General features: G+C 43.2%; 1 protein-coding gene across 5 annotated transcripts in view; it reads right to left on the bottom strand.

The window, feature by feature from the left end:
* The window catches only part of AMOTL1 (angiomotin like 1), a 150,938-nt gene that overhangs the window by 52,062 nt on the left and 77,951 nt on the right, over positions 1 to 20,925 (bottom strand). For all 5 annotated transcript variants that reach the window (XM_033120024.1, XM_033120026.1, XM_033120027.1 and 2 more), the window contains 2 exons: positions 13,536 to 13,685; positions 8,663 to 9,590 (listed from right to left, as the gene is read on the bottom strand). In XM_033120024.1, the coding sequence (XP_032975915.1) occupies positions 8,663 to 9,590; positions 13,536 to 13,685 (1,078 nt within the window). The remainder of the gene's footprint in view (positions 1 to 8,662; positions 9,591 to 13,535; positions 13,686 to 20,925) is intronic.

The following is a 20,925-nucleotide window of genomic DNA, read 5'->3' as shown; positions in this document are numbered from 1 at the left end:
ATGATGGTATTCGGAACAGGGAAATAAGGTTATTGGTGACATCTAATCAACGGTCCATTTGTCCCTCTTCAAGTATAACAAGACTTAACACGTAAGCTTATTTTAACTTACGTATTTGCATTGTAACTGTATGTAAATGTGCCGTGCGTAGCTCTTTACATCTACTGTGTCATTTAATTCTCACAAGTTTGGGCATTCACTGCTCTCATGCCATGTACCATCCTATTTCTAAAGTATGCAAGCCAAGGCTCAGAGGATTCACAAGCCAGAGATCTCAGTCTTTACAAAGTGGGGCAACAAAAAGCAAAAAACGGCTTTGAACCTGGCACAAAGTAAATACTGGACTAACGTTAGCTGTTATCACCATTACTATAATTATTATCATTTGTATCCCACGGCCCCAGTACAGAGCCTAGCACTGAGTATGGTCACACCAGCACTGTTCCTTAATACGGGGGTCTCTTTTTTCTGTTTCTGCTTCTTTCTAGCCACGTAACCATGGGCAAGTTTTTAATTTCTTCACTTTTAAATGGTGATAGTAATAGTATCTCCCTCACAGAGTTGTTGTGAGCATTAATGAGATAATGCATATAAAGCATTGCACATAGATAGCGTCTATCTTTAGGAAAGTATTTAATACCTGTTAGCCTCTATTATTTGATCATACACTGCTAATGGGTGTTACGAGAAAGGCAAGAAGCACCATCCTTGGGTGTCCCTGATGCTTCAAACCCTATGTGGTGAGAATCACAGTCCCTAATCTTAAAGCCTCGATGAGGAGTCAAAGCATACTCCAGCACCACAGAATCTTCCAGTTCGGAAGAGTTTTCTTACAATGCAACAGAACAAGAGCACATGTCCATATGTGTCAGGACACTCTCTCTCGGACACAGATTCTCACTTCCTTCTAGACCTGTGCTATCCGAAACAGCAGCCACAGCCATGTGTGACTACCGAACACCTAAAATGTGGCTAGTCTGAATCAAGATGTGCAGGAAGGGTAAAATACACATAAAAATGTGAAGACTTAGTTAAAAAAAATATATATATATATATATACACACATATATATATATATATATACAAAAGCTCATTAATAGTTTTTTATGTTGATTATCTATTGAAGTGGTAATTTTGATTGTAATGGGTTAACTAAAACATGGTTTAAAAATGTTTTTAAAGGGATTAACTAAAACGTTTTAAAATTATTTTCACCTGCTTCTTTTAACTTTTTCAAAATGTGGCTGCTAGAAAATTTTTAATTAGACATGTGGCTCACATTATATTTCTATTGGACAGCACTGCTCTAGACCACATTGCCCACACACCAAAAGGCCTGATTTTGGGGAGACAATTCCAGAATCCACTGAGCATCAAAGCAAGTCATACAAACAGACCAGCAGTCCCTACTCCGTTGTCCATATGTCCCCAAGCATCAGTGGTGAACAACACGCTATGTTCAATATGTTAAACTATATGCCTATCTACAATTAGGCAATCATGCTAACATTTAATAACTATGGCTTGTGTGATAAACCAGAATTTTTCAAAACATGACGGGCAAAGAAACCTCAATGGATAAATAGATAAAGGATGTGATTAAGTAATTCAAAAGAGAAAATGCAAGCAGCCAAATATACTTCCCAAAGCAAACATTACTAGACAAATAAAATCAAAACAACTTTCTTTCAGTTTATCAACATTAACAATTAAGTTCAACAAGCTTTTACTGAGCTCCTAGGCAAAGATTTTTTTAAAATTCTCAAGATCTGACACATATTAGGATTTCATCTGTGTAAAAAACAATGCAGAGAAAAATGACTAGAAGGAACTATGACAAAAGGTCACAGTGACTATCTGCAGGTCATGGGATTATGGGTTTTTTCTTTTTTTACTCCTCATATTTTTCTGGTTTTTTATATAATTTCTACAGTAAATATATATAGCTACTTGGGAAAAAACACATTTCATTATCTAAGTAATACATGTACATTATAGGAAATTTGAAAAATAAAGATAGGCAAAATATCAGCATTGTTATTTTGATAGAAAAAGTAAACAATATGAAATAAAACAATTGAAAAATGAGATGAAATAAAGGGCGTCTTGGCTGTGAAGAGGTTCAAATTTTACAATTTCGCGCCCAATAAAAGTACCTCCTATTTATACAGAGCTTTCCAACTTAAGAGTATTGTCTTATAATTTTCTGACCCTCAAAGCAACATAGTGAACAGTGGTCCTAACAGTGGTTTTCTTTGGGTAATGAATGGGACTGTGGGTAATTTCTATTTTCCTTCTTTTTCGTTTTTAGGGGATGATAGAGTGGGAGTTATCTATATTTCTAAATTTTCTCCAATGAACATGTTTTATTTCTGTCAGGAAGAAAGTCAGTTTTACAAAAAATCAGCTATAACAAGTTGCAGATAAGGAAAGTGAGGCTCAGAGAATTTACATAATTTGCCACAAAATGGAAAAGCCAGAATTCGAACCCCCCTCAAATCTTTTCCCAAACGTACAGCCTTCCCAACTTGACCCCTTTAGTTGTGCAGATACTGTAAGACTCATAAATGTTCAAATTAAGACTCTGCTCTTGGGTAAACCAGAATCATAATTATGACTATGCAGGATGGATATAGATAATCCTCTTGTTTGGAGAAGTCACTCATTTTAATGCCTTACAGCTGGAATTATGTTAGGTTTCCTGAGAAAGTAACCTGAGCTTGACCCTTGCCTTTTGAAATTCCCATACAGCAGGGCTGTTTCTCAGGATAAACAGGGCATTTTACTTGGCTCATCCAGCCATAATTCAGCTTAAAAATTGGAGAAACTCCGGAGACCTAATGCTGGTATTCAAAACACATGTTTTGCTGATGGAATTTAAATAAGGCCTCTCAACCTCATTTTTGTTTAGGACAACGCATACTTTTTAATCCAAAAGCTGTGGGTCTGGCTTACCTTTTGGTCCCACACAGCAATTCGTTTTCACAACTATATAAACTGCAAATCATAATTCACAATTTTGGAAACATACACTTACTCCAAAAATTCTCCTTCTTCCTCCAGCCTTTTCCAACTCAAAGCAAGATGGGACCACCAAACATTCTTTCTTGTACTACGGCACATTCCAAACCTCAAGCCCACCAAGAATACGACCTGCTCTTTAGCACATATGTTTATGCTGGCTCATGTTTTAATCTGCACTCTGGCTGCACTGTCGGACTGACATGGGTTTCTTGAGGAGAGACGTTCTCGCTCTTTAATTTGCCACATGTGCTCCTGGGCTCTGCCCCACTTTGCTCCCTCCCTCGTCCCTGCACCGTCATTTGTTCTCAAGAGAATGTCAGTAACTTTGACTCTATCTTAAATAAAATCAATCCAGGAGGTTTTCTCGGGGGAAATGCACGGTGCATATTTTTAAGGAAAATGTGAGCGATTTGGGGGATTGGTCGCACCATAGGCTCCCTCCGTTAATGCAGGAAACTGCAAGGCCCCTGCACTGACGGGAAGGACGGTGATGATGATGGCTGCCCGCGAAGAGAAGTGAGCGAGCACGCTCTGTGGAGAGACGTCCACAGCACCTCTTCCTCTGATGTCATCTTAGAAGAAGATGTTTTTATCAGCTTAGGACAGACGGGCTGGGTCCAACACCACCATATCATGCTTTGCATCTATCTACATACTAAAAATCAAATTCATGTATTAATAGATGAATAAACTATTAATAATAAACAGTTCCACTCCTCTCTGCTTCCGGAGAGCTGATAAATGAAACCCCCTATGCTGACCAGGTAAGATTCCGCCAAGATAAAGGGCAAAAAGGCAATGGATAGGCTCAGAGAGTGGAAAAAAAAAATGCTCTTTTCACCAACAAGAGTCACATTTTCCAAACTGATGCTGCCAGAAGCATAAAAATTAATCATTAAAACATCACTTATCGTCCATAACTGAAACATTCTGCTAAAGACAGGCCAAGGCAACACTCTCCCAGGTTCCCACTTCCAAATGCAAGCAAACCCAAGAAGACTAAGCTCACAGCCTGGAGCTGTCAGCAGGGTTAAGTCTGCTCCTATAGTCTTCCAGGATATGGAAGAAAAAGGGTATCTGCGGGAGCCTCCTCCCAGAGTCTGGAGTACTCACTCAGTCTTCTGGTCCTAAAAAAACAGAGGTGAACAGAGCACAGGCTGTATATACACCAGGTGTGAGATATACACCTGATTAGAAATTCATCAGAAAAGTGACACTGAGTAAAAATGTAAATCTTTGCCTGCACTGTAATATACAGCAGACACACAGACACATGGTGTGACCGAATGGGATGTGCAACGTGTGGCAAAGAGACTCAGGTGTGCTCTGGCTTCTGCATTTCCCAGCTGGCCCGCGACTAAGTTACTTTAACCTCTCTCTCCAAGCCGAAGTTTTTATCATATATAAGAGTGGGGTTGTTAACAGTATGCACCCCTTAGGACTGCTGTGAAGGAGGATAACCCACACAAAGTGCCTGGCACACAGTAGGCACCCGACAGTTTAGTCCTACTGCCACCACCACCACCCACCTCTGCTCCACTGTCACCCACTAAGGATGGAAAACGGAATTCTCGAAACTGGAAAATCAGAGCAAGTGTTAGTGAAAACAGGTTTCAGTTTACTCTGAATCCATTAAAATATAAAAAAGCATATGAACAGGAAACACGAAGAACCAATTTTCAAGATCAAATAAATCTAACCATTAAAATATACCCTCTCAAAATTTAACCTAGCTAATAACTACAATTAAAATAAGAAGTTAACACTGTTTGCCTATTAAATTAGCAAAATTTCTGATTATAATGGCTTAACATTGATCAAAATACAGTGAAGCAGGCACTGTAATATTTTTACAAAGTTATCTGAAGTCATGAAATGGTCACTGCAATTTACTCAATAATTTCAATTCTAAATATGATCCTAAAGAACTAAACCAAAATATGGAAAATTTGACACGCACGATGGTATTCATAACATTCTTTATAAAGTGAACCAAATTACATACTTTATGAAATATTAAGCAGCAATAAAAAGGATGGTTCTGGAAACAAATATTGTATAAAAAACATGATAAAACACTATCTCATAAAAGCTAAGATACTAAACTGAAAAAATCTATAACGTGAAAAAATGAATTTGTATAGGAAAAATGTGAAGAGTGGTTACATTAAGAAAAGATATTTGAAGTAATTTTTTAGCATCTTTAGTTCTCACTTTTGGAAATATGGACAGATTTCTTTGGAAAACAAACATGTACTGGACTAATGTACTCCAAACTGCTTTAATAAAAATCAGATCATCCACCAGTACTCATTCATGCGTTCACTTCCATTAATAGTATACAGACTGCATAAGCCAAGTCACTGCTTCCAGAGTACTCTGTTTTTACGAAGTGAGTCAGAATTAACATCCAAATGCTTGTCTTTTTTTTTTTTTAAAGCACAATTTTCCATGGAACAACTTGTTCCATTCTCACCTTGTCTATTTCTACTCCTCTCCATTTCAGTTTGAAGGAGAAGGAAGATGGAGCAGAAACAAAACCAGAGCCTTTATCCTCAGCTGGCTCGTGTTCCCTGGAGGGCCCCACCAGCTACCCCAGTAAGTCCCACCTTAGTCCCTCCATCTCCACCAGCTTCACTAACTCACCCAGGACAAAGGGCAAGCCTTGACTGATGGCCTCTCCGAGGGGTTTCCCGTGAAAGAAGTCTAACGTGCTTTATAACAATCCACCACCACACATCTCCATCTTTAGCAGATCAGAGCAGGTGAGAGCATTTGTACGCTATGGTGAATCAGCAACGAAGGCAAGCACTCCAAGTTCTTATTCCTCTTGTCATAAGCTCTAAGATCTGTCTCGCTTGTCTCTTTCGATCTTTCTGTCTCTAGGCGAAAAGTAGGCAAGTCTCAACAACATAATGGGTTGGATCAAACCACTGAATATTTGCAACATACTGAGTCCATTTTTGCAGCACGAGGCGAGGAGATGGACTCAGGGAACTCACTCAGAGGCCTCTCCTTCTCGTCCAGTAGTCTATGATCTATAGACCCAACAGCCTGCAGCGTTCTAAACCATCACTATTAATGACAGATAGCCCTTTAAGCTCAGGGGAATGTGTCCTGCTCATCTTTTGGGTCAAAGATAACTTGAACATCGCCTACTGCTGAGCTTCAGATCCAACCATTGGCGTTCAGGCCACGTTGAATATGTCTGAAGCAGGGCTGGTGTGGATGCAACTCTGTTTACCCTGTCGGCCACGGGCTGTGCCGCCGGAGCCATGCTGGCTAGTCATGGCCAGACTCACAAAGGGGCCTTACAGTCCTGTGGCCCAGCCTCAATGGCGTCTGTTATGTATCCTGGGACACTTTGAATGTGTCGTGTCAATCCAGCTGCCAAACCTGGCAACCGGCTCTCATCCCTCATACATTTCTTCTTCTTTTTGACGTCACAAATTTGAGACAAATGACACCTTCCACAAATAACTGAGTAGACCTCCAAGAAGCGCTTCCCTCCTCCCCTTACCATGTCTCCGACCTTATGTCACACCTACTGCCAAGTCACAAAAAGCAAAATGATCCACATGACGCATTGCCATTTAACAAACAGTAAAGCCAAAAGGATGGAGACTTCACTTGGGGATATTTTCACCTTCTGTCAAGCTCTAGAGGCTGAGTTAAACGTTCAGGAAAAAATAGGAACTATCACAGACCAAACTCTGATATGATTCTGGGATCAACATCATGGATTATTTGAAACAATTCTGGTTAATCAATGTGGCACAAATACCAGAGATTGAAAGACTTTTTCCCCCCCTCTTCAAACCCAATAGTTTTTTAATTTAAATTTCTCCTTGGGCTTAAGGAACCATAAAAGGGTAAGAATAAGAGCCCCTGGGGCCCCATCTTGGATTCTCCAGTGGGGTCAGACTATGCCCAGGGAAGAATGAATCCTACTGCCGGTCAGAGGTCTCACTGATGGTTTACGGTTTCAGTGCTGGCATTCCCAGCCTAATGGAGGGACGTGTGTTAGTCAACTCTCTCTCTGCCAAGGCCCAGTCACTCCTTTTTCAGAAGAGGTACAGCCAACGTATGCCCTGCACACATGGGGTCGCATGGGGAAAATCTCAGCTCATTCGATGTGGAAACAGATCAATTAAACCCTTTGTGCAAATGAAGACATATCCAATAATACGCAGTGGCCACTTGTCTTCTCTTCTCAGGCTCCATGCTCTCCTCAGGCAAGTTTAGGAACCTCCCAATGCTGGCACATCCCACACCTGTATCTTCAGACCCAATTTCTCTCTTGAGAGCTTGATTTCCAGTTGCTTTATTTCTAATTGCCCTATTCCTCAACGTCCATATCTAATCAATCTCTAAATCCTGTCAGTTCTATTTCCCTTCCTCTCTTGGCACATAATGCTCCCCTCCACCCTGGCCTCAAACCTAGGCCACCCTCATCCATTCTTACCTGGACCACTCAAACGGCCCCTGCAGGGCCTCGTAGCCTCCACTGTCCCTTTCCTCCAATTCCTGCTTCACGGCCACTGAACGTCACTGCCTATTAAACATCAACACAGTCTCTACTTAGAAACATTGGTTTTCCCAACTGTTGATGGATAAAGTCTAAACTCCTGAGTCTGACATGCAAAGACCTTCATGCACGGGTCTCAACTTCCCTGTCCAAACACATCTTCTGCCACTTCTTACCACACCCTGTCCCGTCAGCGCTTCGCTCATTCCAGACAAAAGCTCCTAAACTTTTTACCTAAGTAAATGACATTCCCCTCTGCATAGTACATCCTGCTACTTCACCTGTAACCCACAACTCTTGTTTATCCTTGGAGACCCAACTCAAATATCACCTCCTCTACGAAGCTCTCCCCAGTCCCTCCAGTTGCGAGTCATACTATCCTCAGTCTGGTCCCCTAGCGCTCTGCACACTTCTATCCAAAAATAGCACACTGCACTGCAATGATGTATTCAGACGCTGGTTTCCCTGGAGACAATGCTGTAAGGTTGTCCTTAAGAGAAAGGGCTGCATAGGACACATACTCAGTAAGTGGTGCTGAGTCTATCAATCAGTCAGAAGAGAAATCAGGGCAACGGAGGGAAAAGATTTTGACAGGATACTTGAGCCGAGTTCCAGCTGCCTCAGAGTTATGTACTGTGGAAATTTATTAATCTCTCCAGGCTTTAGCTTGTCATCTGTTGAATAAGGGGGTGGGACTGTATGATTTCTACAGTCCCTTTAACTCCTCCATTCTAGCATTCAGACTACATTTTCCTTTAAAATCTACAATAAAGAAAGACTCTATAAAATCCCGTGGTAATAATATGTTCCAGGAGTTTGGATGCTCTCCACAAAGCCAGCCAGGAAAATTGCTGTTTTGCCTGGCCATTTGGCAGAGCTCCCAAGGACAGCCAACAACCGAGGCTCCTCCCCTAAACTCATAAATCCCCAAATGCCCTCTGTTTCGTTTCGCTCCACATATTTTGGCCAAAAAGTAGCTTACTAAATATTATGCACAGAAAAAAAGAACACTGATGACAACAACCTAACATGCCTTGAAAACAACAAGTGCTACAAACATGACTGCTGAATTTTGAAAAGCCGAGTGAAACCTCTAGGCTCGATATTCACCTCGTTACCCCATACTCTGGGGGTGGCTGGTACCTCAGGACAGCCACTTCTGTCCTCGCAGGCTGAGGAGCGGGGTAAGGCTTGACCATCTCGTGGAGCATCCCAGGGTGCTGGTCGCTGTAGAAAAGTCCATGCTCCTGGGTCTTGCTGACCGGGGACATCATTTGCTTGGTCTTGAAGGGATACTCGGGTGGAGGACCGCGGGGGTCCAGCACTTTACCTGTAGGCTGGGCTGAGGAAGGCCCCCCTCCTGTCTTGAACCCCTTTCCATTCCCTGAGCCAGGGAGGTGTTGCTTAGCACCATTCCGCTCCAGTGACAGCTGCATGATTCTCTCACTGAGAGAGCGGACGTGGCCCTGCTTGAGTTCTTTCAGGGCCTCGTCCTTATGCGCTTGTCCACTATTGGCACGGTTCACCGTGGGTCTCCCCTCAGTCCGGGACTTCTGACTGGTGCCCCCAGCCATGTAGTAGCCATGACCTACGCCCCCCTGTGGCGGCGGCTGTTGCTGCTGCTGCTGCCCCCTAAAGAACTGGGACTGCGCTTTGGCCTCCTCATAAGTGGGTAGTTCCTCGTTGTTTTGCTGAGGCTGCGTGGACCGGACCTGTTTCTCCATCACCGTATTGTCCACCTGGTGTTCTTGACCCTGCGGTTCCTGGCGTGCCGACTGGTAGACCATTTGTGGGTCTTCTTGAGTGAGGTTTTCCGTGGAAGAAAAGCTGTTTGTAGGGTGGGCTGGACCTGCACTCCCTGTGGCCTGGTGCTGAATGGCCAGCAAGTTCATGTTCTCAGTCGGGGTGCCATAGCGCAGTTGTTCCTGGATCAGCCGCTGTAATACTGTTCCAGCTGCCGCATCCTCGGAACCTCTCATTTCCACCTCTGAGATCCTCAGGAAGTTTTGGGAGTGGAAGTTACGAAGAGGATCCTCAACTAAAAGATAAGCATAGGAGAAAAGGTTTTAGGCTGTTCCACAGGAATATAGGTCTGTAAGTACGTGATGAATAATTAACATTCTAACTAGGGTAGCACTTAAAGAAATGATTTCAAATACACCACCACCACCACCACGTACCCGGCAGTTTCTCATGGAAGTGTTTCTCCAATTCAAAGTGTCTCTACTGCTCTTCCTGCTTCCTCCTAGGCCTTGCTCCATCCTTCAACCCCTCCCTTTCCTTTAATCTCCCCACTAACCCCTTCTCTTCATATAAACATGCCAAGTCTTTCCCATTTAAAAAACAACAACAACAACAACAAAAAAAAAACAAGCAAAAACCAAAACCAAACAAAAATAAACCACTTTTTCATGGCCCTTCATATACCTCCTACTGCAACCCTGCCTCTCTCCTTCCCTTCTCTTTTAATTATCCTCAGTAAGCAATCTACACTGCTGTCTCTACTTTCCAAACACTCCATCCATTGCCCTCCCTATTGCTCTGGTTAGTAACCAAGCCCAGTGAGAATTTTCCAGCTTGCATATTACTTCCTGAAGCATTTGGCCTGTTGATTACCCACTTATTGAAATGTTCTCCTAACTTTGGCAGCCAGGTCACCCCCGTCCTCGGCCTGGCTCCTGCCTCTCTGTCCACTCCTTCTCTGACTCCCTTTTCTCCCCCTGGCCCTTACATTCTGGTGTTTCCCACAGCTCTGCTCTGAGTGCTCTTCCACCCTCACTCAACAGAATCTCCTGGGCATCACATCCACTGCTCTTTTTCAATTACTGATCCATGACCCACACATCTACAACTGTCAGCCAATGGCCCAAGAATTTTTCAAACTCAGTGTGTTTTCCTAAACCCTCAACACTCACCCACCCAACCAACCCCCATATACCTGTCTTGTCTATACTTTGCCAAGCCAGAAACCTGGGAGTTTCCCAAAATTCTTTCCTCTCCCTTACACCCAACATCCAGTCGGTAATCAATTCTACCTCTTAAACATCTCTCCCAACTCTCCTTATTGCCATGCCAATCCCAAGGTTGATTATTAATAACCACAATAAACCACAAGAACTATATCTGAGGAGCATATGATATGCCAGACATTGTACTAAATTGTCTCCATATATAATTTCATTTATTCCATATATAATCATATGAGGCAGATATTAATTCCCCTAATCTAACAGATAAAGGAGAATGGTTTAGAGAAGGTAAATCACAGAGGTAGGAAGAGGGAGAGCCAGGATCTGACTCATTCCACAACAAAATCTGTGTTCATTCCATGCTACTACAAGCCCTCAATGTCTCACACCCAGCCTCCTTATCTATTTCTCTGACACTAGTCTCATTCCTACTTCCAAGCCCACCTCTCAAACCCCCAACCTATCTTCCACATTAACCTGAAAGAGTGTTCAAACAGGAAAACCTGATCGTATCATTCCTCTGCACAAACTCCCTCAGTAATTAATTATAGGAGGACACTGACATTCTATCGTACGGTGCAGCAGGTACTGCCTTTCCCACCCAGCAACACTTCATACCACCAACACCCTGCCCTCAATGGCAACTCCTTCAAGTTTAGGCTCCGGCAATACCTAGGAACACATAGTTCTCAGACATGCTCGCTCTCTGGCCTCTAGGTCTTCGCCTGCATTCATCTCTCTGCCTAGAAAGATGCATCTCACCATGTCCTCCTGGAAACGCCTGGACATCTTCACGTGATCACTCCCAAAGCTACCTTCTGAGTGAAACCTTTTCTGCTGCAGCCCAGCAGGCTTAAGCCCTCCTTCTCCGATGTCTCCCCTCCATTTGTACATATCTCATTGGAGTAATTATCACAATAGATGGCAATTCTTTATTTACACAAGACTCTAAACTCCTTAAAGGCAAGGATCATACCTTCTTATCTGGATCTCCCTAGTACACGGCCCAGTGAGGGGGATCAAATATTTAAGCAGTAAAAGAATACCTCCATGAGCTCCAAGAAATATAACATTTTCCCCACTTCACAACAGTACCAGCAAATAGTGTACTGAGGATACGACATAGCGTTGTAATAGTAAAAATTCTACCACTCACTACCAGCATGATCTTGAGCAACTCACTTGCTCTCTTCTAGCTCAATCTGCTCACCTGTAAACTGAGGGAGCTGAACTAGATCACCTCTTAGCAGCCTTCAGATCTACAATTCCATGCAATGATGGCTCTGTGTTTTTATATATATTAGACATAGAACACATCAAACTGTCCTTCTTCCCCAGGGTGGCCTTCCTCCCCCGCACCCCATAAATGGCATTCTCATCATGCGTCATTTGGATAGAAATTTCAGATTCACTTTTGACCTTTTTGTCTCCTTTGCTCCATACATTTAATCAACTGCCAAGCTAGTTTTTCTCCGTCCACAGTGAAATGAGGAAAAAACAAAGACGGTGTGCGATATGCTTACAAGATATATAAATATACGCATACTCACGCATATACATGTATATATAGACACGTGTCATTAGGTTTACTGTCTTTTTTAAACACTGCAGCCCTAGCCTCCGTGCCCCCCGTCACCCTCTGGTTCTAGCTCTCCTTACCAGATGCTTAGATGCCCTGAAAAGCCTCCTAGTATCTTTTGCCTCCAGCCTCTTCTTTCAATCCACACTGTTTTTATTATCTGTCTTCTCTACTAGAATTCAAGAACCAGAGGGCAGAGAGTTTCATCTGTTACATTTACACACTGTGCCCTAGTGCCTACAACACAACCCTGAATCCCAGAAGGCCTTTAGGACGTAATTGTCGAGTAAATTAAAGAACTTTACAGACTGGTTCCTGAAGCTCAACTCTGATCACATTGCTCTCCCTGTCTCCCCAAAACCATACCTCTGTGACCTCAGGCAAGTAAATTACTTGGCTTCTCTGAACCTCTCTCCTCTGTAAAATGGACAGACTTCGTATCTGCCTCACGGGAATGCATGTAGAGAAAATTCAGACTTATTCCTTACCTTTAGAGAATGTAAATCCAAAGTTCAACAGTAAAAAATTGTAATCAGTAAAAACAGATCACTGCAAGTCCACACAAGATGAACTCCCGAATAATTATAATGAGCAATGGACAAATCCAAGGAAAAAGAGATGAATGTGGGTTGAACTGGGCCATCACGCACTCTGCAAATACTGACTGAAAACCTGTTATATTCAGGCACTACGACAGGTGATGGCAGAGTAAGAGTAAAGAGGACTAGTCTTTACTCTCCGGGTAACTGATCTGAAAGGCTTAATGGAACAAGCAAATTCAAATAAAAACCAACATTTTTTAATACAAATACAAATAAAATAAATACACATTTCCAAAGGAAAATAATTTCTTAGATGAATAATAAAAGGAATGGGGTCTCATCGATCATGACAACTATTAAATTCACTTTTCATAAGCACATTTGGACCCTGAGATCCTTCCCTAAAGTGGTTTTAAAGATTTCCTCACAGCTTTACCAATCTCAAAAGCCCTCAAAAATAGGCAGGAAATCTTTACAACGGAAGGAATTCCCTCCCTACTATAGTTCTGAATTTCTTCTGAACCTCTGAATTGTTTCCAAAAAAGATTAAAATAAAGTAGAGAAGGAAAAAAGAAATGAAAGATTGATTCTGGGAGAGAGTACAAAAACATATTTAGGAATTAGAAAAAAGTTAGGGAATAAATGGTATAATTCTGAACTTCCTACATAACCTAGGAACTCTCTCTGTTAACAACCACGTGTTATAGTAAAACAGTCTATTAACACCATAGCACAAACATTAAAAATAGGTACCTCTCAATAAAGAGACAACCAGTAATCCCGTATGCTGGTTTTCAAAATGAGGATAGAGAAAAAATTATGCAAAACAGCTAAAAATGAAACACACAAGATCATTTTGCTTTTCCAACACAAGTGCCAGTAAAAGAACTTACCAACTTTTTCCCTGATGGTACTGTTTGCCTCCACCGTCAAAACAGACGCTTCATGCCTCCCAGAATAGAGCGGAAAGTCTGGGAAAAAGTAATTGGGGTCTTCTAGAATCTGGACTGGACTACTGGGACTGTAGCAGGCAGGAGGGGGATCTGCGGGGCGGAAAAAAGCAAAGCGTGTGTTAGCGCCAAAAAAGTTTTCCACTCCCTCCTCCCTGTTTGACTCACAAGAGCCCACGAGGCATTCTCCCACATTTCAACTTGCTGTGGGAGCTCTGTCTTTTTGATTCATAAAATTCCAACGCTACATTCAGTATCACCACCATTCTAGCCACCCACCAAAATGACTCATGAGGTCAAAATGACAATCTTCAAGACACCCTGAGCAAAGGCACGGATGCTTTGACACAACCCAGTTCCAAGGACAGTACGGCCACCAACAAAAATCAAGTCCTCTGCAGAACTGGACAAGTCACCAAGTGCGGAACAGGCAAGAAGAGGGACAGAAAAGAGGGAAGTGAAGAGGCCAGAAAAGGAACACTGAGATGGGAAGGGCAGCTGACTCTTGGAATATATAAAAGATACGAGAGAGGGGTGGTCATTTTGCCAGACCATATGTTAGCAGGAGTGTGTCCCAGCCCAGGACAGAGCACTCAGTCTCCCTCTAAGGCTTCCGGAGCCTTGTGTGGCAGCGTGGAGCCAGGGTCATGGGTTCTGGCCCTCTGCCAACCACTGGCCTTTTGGCTCCAGTTTATCTGCTTCACACAAACCGGAGTGTGCTTCCTGCTCCAATTAAACGTGACACTATATTCAATCCCAGTCTCCAAACATGAGATACCACTACCACAACACTGATAGCGCACACACAACATCGTGGGAACACACAGCACGACGGGCCCGGCTGTCTCCTCTCTCTGCACTGATTTCTCTGTGTGGGGACCCAGTGTAAGGCTCTTTTTGGCAAAAGGAACTTAGTTTACCCTGGGAAAAGAGTCATGGTATTTTTTTTTTTTTAATCAAAATCCTTGCTCAAAAGATAATTCCATTAGAAGAAAAATAATGTTTTGCCACAATCACATCAAATTGGTGATTTGAAATTTCTTGCTAGGTTTGTTATCTACCCATTTCTCACAAGGAATAAGCCAACAGTAAGTAACTAATTATTCTGAAAGGCCTTAAGATGGGAATTGACCCATCGTCTTTCTGAGTTTTTGTGGGTTTTTTTTACCTCAACACATGAAATAGTATTTGTATCTGGGCTGTCATGTGTCATAGGCTTGTTTGGACTAGAGAAAAAAGATTTTGATGACTGGACTCTTTATCTTATAAAGTTAGAATAACTAATGTACTTGTGACTTTCATCTTAAAGATGAATATAAACCAAGTATGAATCACATATAACATGAAGACCAGTCTAAAATTACAGTTCCAATATGCGTGGCAAGTATCTGTCAGCGTTCTCTTCTTGGCCAACCTGAAAGGACAACCCTGGAAAGAAACCCAGTCTCTTTCTTTGCCTCATCCTCTACATCTATAAACCTGAAAGTCTAAGGCTAAAATTAGGAATCATAATGGCTTAGATCCAAAGGCAAATCCTGACCTGGCTTCTGCTTCAGGCAGGTGGAAAATGTTGATGGAAAATTGGAGAGGAGCAAGGTGCAACCTTAGCCATACATTAGAGTTACCCGGGAACATTTAAAATCCCAGTACCCAGGCCTTACCCAGAGCTATTCAGTTGGATCACCAGGGGTAGAGTCCAAACATCTATACTTTATAAAGCTCCTCAAATGATACCAATGTGCAGCCAAAGTGAGAAGCCCTACGCCCGTGAACATAGGAGAAAAGAAAACACACACACAAACCCCTTTGTGCACCATGAGTCCCGCTCCCCACCAAATCAGAGTCAGAGAGGTGTTGAGGACCCACACACTTGAAGAAAAGAAAGTGTGGTGCTTTCTTCTGGTAGGTCTGGCTCAGGAATGGTATGTGCATATTACAGGGGTCAGGAATATCCAGCATATTACAACTTTGGGAGATACACTCTAGTCACATGACTAAGAATTTTAAGTGATAACAGAGAGCGAACCGCTAACAAAACTGAGGCCTAACTAAAGATATATATGCATGTGCATACACATACAAAGGAGTGTGAGGGTGTGTGTGTGTGTATGTGTAGATAAATGCTCGCAATATGGAGCCCAGTGAAGAACCCCCGCACTGAGCCATTCCTAGTCACTACAAACCCTAGTATAAATCGCCTTTTCACACTTTATACAATGGCCGGCCAAGTGAGAGGAGGTGCAAAGGCTCCAGGTCACAGAACAATTTACAGAGAGCGGTCCTTGAAGGGAGGCTGAGCACAAAGGGCACCAACGATATGCCTCCTTTCATAATGTTGAAAGAACTAATGCACCACACACACACACACACACACGCACACACACTCTCACACACGCATGCATTCGCACACCCATGCAGACTGAAGGACAGAAGCCCAACTACATGTCAACAATCATTTAAGATGTCTTCTTTTGCACACACTTGGTGGCCCACATATTCACTGAGAGTGACATTCTCACTGCTGCTCCCATTCTCTTTAGAGCTGAAGAAAGAACGGAGAAGACGATCAGGATGGATCTTGTAGACAGGCACGCCTGGGGATCATCCACTCCACTAAGCCAAGAGGCAACCAACGGAGCTATCCCAGCGCTGACACACCCTAAGGGAATCCGTTTTACCTTCTCACTTGTAAGTCAAGGTTAACATGACAATGTGTATCCCACAGTCTGCATCAGATTCCTGGGCAAAAATGTGAGATAGACCTTATCTCTAATCCCACACATCCATAACTCTTCCTTTCCTATTTTAGCTCAGAATCTTCACTAGGAACGTCAGGTACAAATTGAGTTTCTTTTCTGATGCAAAATGCAGGGTACCTGATCTAACCAACAGGGGCAAGGGCACCTGAAATAAGAAACTGGAAGTAAACACACGACATGAGGGGGTGCTGTTTTCTCGTTAGCAGTTCTTCCCCGGGAGCAAGAGTGGGAAGAAATTGCTGGAGTCTCAGAACACCACTCCCACCCCGCTGCCCCTGCAGGCGTGGCTCCAGCCTGAAGGCTGAGGAAGTCTGGTTTTTAGGGGAGTCCACCGCCACTCAAAGATTCTGCTGGCTCATCAGTGTGTAATACATCATGCAGTTGCTTCTGGGGCTTCAAAAATATTATTTCCAAATAAGGTTCTTTGGACTTAGTAAACTTTTGATCACCTGCTTCTTTCAAAGCAGTGCCTTGTCTGAGAACGATCACTCACACAGCTTCGGTCCGCATGGGGAGAGTGGCAAAAGCAATGGAAAACAAGTTAAGGTCAGCGTAAAGGAGTCAGCTCTCTGCAGAGTCTCCCTCTGGGGAGGACAAGTGCTGCTCCTAGGGCTTCCGCCCTGAAGCAAAGCTGGAGATCTGTTTGGGCCGCACTCGACAAAGGGTGAAATTTTAGTGGGAGGGTTCAACATTCCTGCCTTCTGTTGACTATGACCCATTTCACCAAGATTGGTTCCTTTTTCTTTACGAAATCTGCGTGTCATTTGTCAACAAGAAGAATCCTTTGCTTCTCTCTCTATCAGCATGACCGCTTTTGGCTAACTTCTAAAGCACAGAAAACTTCCTTCCCAGTATGGTTTTACGCTGTTACTTTCTTTGTAACTGTCCGGAGGCCTGTAGGTAATGTGACCCTGAAGAAGACTTTTTATTCCTCTTCCTCAGTAATAGGGGTAACAAAGGGCCTCATTATGGAAGGAAAAAAATGAATTAAGGCAAAATGAAGTGAGTTTTCTAGGGGACACAGGAGGCACAAGAATCCAGATGACCTGTTCATCTGCTTCACCTCCACCATAACTAGTTACGAGGTATGATCACTAAATATGGTGAATGTTTCAATTTTAAAAAATTCTTACCGTAAAAGACACATTGCCATTAACCCCCCTCTAAATACTCCCCTTCGCTTCAAACACACTGATCCCATCATTCTTGCCACCTTCCGAAGCGGTTCTGGAAGTCCTCTCTTGTGCCTTTAGTTGCACTGTCGTGGCTGCCTCGATGTCCTGAATCGATTCAAAACGTTTACCTCTCATGGTCATTTTGACTTTGGGGGAAGAGCCAGAAGTCACACGTTGCCAGATCCGGTGAATAAGGTGGATGAGGACACACTTTGATGTTTTTATTTTACAGAAATTGCCATATACCAGAAGCGAAGGTGACACAGAGCCTTTCTGTTGTGGTCAAAAAGTACAGCGAATGCTGCTGCCAAGTGCCATCCAGCAGGAAGGCAGGGATCTTTAATAGGGGAAGCTGTGAACTGAAACTTAGTAACAGTGTGTGACAAGTTTCAAACTGTTCGGTGCAGTCAGTCGGGTGTGAGCTATGGTTGAGAGCAGGTGTGTTTTAAAGTGTGAAGTAAATCATCTTCCATCATGACAACGCTCCGTTGTCATGGACAGCACAACCAAAGATACTCCTGAAAGAGGACTTCCAGAACCGCTTCAGAAAGTGGCAAGAATGATGGGATAAGTGTGTTTGAAGCGAGCGGGAGTATTTTGAGAGGGATTAATGGCAATGTGTCTTTTACTGTAATAAATCTTAATTTAACTATTCACCGTATTGTTTGATCACACCTCATATTTCCCTAAGATCAGATCTTCAATCCGTAAACAGGCCAATGTAACAGGCTCAGAAGTCTCCTTCAGGTGTAAACACTGGAGGACATTCAAACTGTCACCCGACTATCATCCAACACACACACAGCTGGGAAATCATCTGATCTTCAATTTCATTTTCAGCATGCCACTCGCTTGCATACAACCGTCTTGGCTATAGTTTTGAGTTCCAATTTTGTTTGGTTTTCAAGGCAGTCTATAATTAGGTCCGTCCTTTAGCTATTATCAGTCTCACTTCAGCATCCGAGAACACATCACCCTCATTCTCTAAATCCCAGCTAAGAAGGCCATCCTCTAGCTGCACAGTCCCCTCTAACTACTATAAAGTTCCCTCAAGTAAATGTTCCTCTTCAGTACCTCCTCTAGAACACATACCCCCTACGTTGGCCTTCCTGCCCTCCACTGCCACTGCAACTGTGATCTGAAGCCTACAACTTAGCACTCACACATCAGCTGCCTAGTGTCTTGCAGCAGTCATTTCATATGGGCTGGCGTGACTGCCCTGGGAAAGCCTGAAGACAGGCAGCATATGTGTCCTTGCTTCTTTCTGCAAGCAGTATATATGGTATATGCTCTCTTACTACTTGCTGGCTGATGGAGCATATGGCATTGTCCTCTGGGATGGTCTCACTACCAAGTTAGTTGAAAGAAAAGGTCAAAGACCCCTAGAAAGCCAGTCTCTGATTCCTTGCAGCAATCTGTTCCCAAAGATGAGGGAGCACATACTCTCCCCTTTGCAGCTGACAGTGATGCTCTGAGGTCTGCAGGCCAGAGGCCCATTCCTCAAAGGCTCCACTAACTGCAAAGCAACTCTCAGGTGTTACGTCACCAAAGTGTACAACCTTCTGCTCCTGCCATGTAACCCCAAACCTCCTAATGCATTTAAAAACAATTTCACTGTCTAGATTAGAATAACCTCCTATAACTTTATAACAGAGATTTCAACCACAGCAACAAACAATTCTGTGGCTTCTACCTTCCCTTTCAACGAGCTAAGGAATTTGCTGAGTGTGCCAGCGACCTCCAAGTTAAATGTAACCAACCAAGCCTTCTGATTCTGGCAGGGTTTTCCAAAGAGTGGAATACTCTGCTCAGGGAGACAGACGCCTTAGAAACAAGGTTTAGAAGGGGCCTGAAGAATCCATGACTAGTATGTGAAAAATAAGGGCTAGTCTGTTCCCAAGTCCTCATGTGAAACCAAGCTAGCTCATATATGTTAGACAGTTCACACTCCAGGAAGCTGAGACCTGAGTGAAGCAGAGAGGTCTTGGCACCCTCCTCTATGAACACCTGCATGCAACACACACGTTTTTAAAAAAAGAAACAGGAAGCTCCACGACTAAACTGAGAACACACACTGGAATGTGCGTTCTCACTCTCTTTCCCCAAGGAACCAATATGTGAAACCCAAGATGGAGATGGGGAAGAGTGGGGTGGGGGGAGGTTTCGAGGATTCCCAACACTACATGGTATGGTCTCCCTGGACCCCAAACTTGAATTGTAATCCCAGGACTAATCCATCTAGAGTAGAAAACAACTAAAATAAATAACACACGTACCTATTTAATTTAGACTCTCTCAAAGGGGAATGCCGGCTCTCCAAACGTCTTGTGGTGAATAACTTTATCTAAAGTTGTGTGAAGTTCAACTTTATATTGTTTATTTTTAGAAATATCTCTGAGATATTATCAGTGTGAACCAAAATGCAGAATGCATGCTTAACCTTTAAAGTAACAATTGAGTTCACCAGGGCACTGTGCTAAGAGCTATAAACACGAAGAAATGAGTAAGACTGTCCTTAGCCTTCGGATATTAAGATTTGGACCAATGTGCACCCAAATTTCAATGCAGAGTAAGTGCTCTATTAAACGGACGCGATGCTTTGGAGCCCAGGAGTTAATTCATCACTACCTGTTGACTGAGGGAGGTGATACAGAGCTGAAATGATGAGAAGAAAAGAGACATGTGAGGAGGATGTCCGCTAATCTGCTGTGGGGTGAGAGGAGGTTGCTGCTGAGGAAAGATCGGTGCAACATGGAAATGGAGAAGCAAAGGGACTGAGTCATGAAAGTGTTTCCTCCCGTGAAGGAATGAAGAGCTCAGTGTAGCTTGGGCACGGGTAAAGAGGAGGATGAAGCTCCTCCTACAGACCCAGAATCCAGTCTTTAAGAGAGCTTTTTAAAAGCATTAGTACACTATTTCCATAACACTACAGAACCGGAAAATAATATAGAAATTGGGTGGTTCAGCTTCTAACCACTACCCACCACATTCCTGATAGTCATTTGCCTCTAACTAAACCCCTTCAGCGTGAGGGAACCCTGTTCCCATTATGTAAGCCTTGGGGGTAGGTTCTACCTCCCATGACAGAAGCCAAAATGTCCCCTCCCTGTTCTGGCAATTAAGATGACCTAATTAGGCTCAGTCAAATGGATGTCCCAAACGAAGACTCTGAATCTTGAGGAAATGACACAAAGACTAAGGGTCCTGATACATTCTCTGTGCTAACACTGTCACCAGGAGTCCAGGAATGGCAGTGGTGTCCAGGGTGGCCCCATCCTCATGACACCAGTAGCATACCCCTGAAGGGGCTCCCGGTATATCTTTCTTCTTCACCTAAGTCCCTGCCCTATTTTTGAGCCTTCCCATTAATTTGTGAGCTCCCCAATACACTTCCTACAA

The sequence above is a fragment of the Rhinolophus ferrumequinum genome, chromosome 11, assembly GCF_004115265.2.
Source record: "Rhinolophus ferrumequinum isolate MPI-CBG mRhiFer1 chromosome 11, mRhiFer1_v1.p, whole genome shotgun sequence".
NCBI classification, from domain to species: domain Eukaryota; kingdom Metazoa; phylum Chordata; class Mammalia; order Chiroptera; family Rhinolophidae; genus Rhinolophus; species Rhinolophus ferrumequinum.
This window is presented reverse-complemented; position numbering and strand designations above follow the sequence as displayed.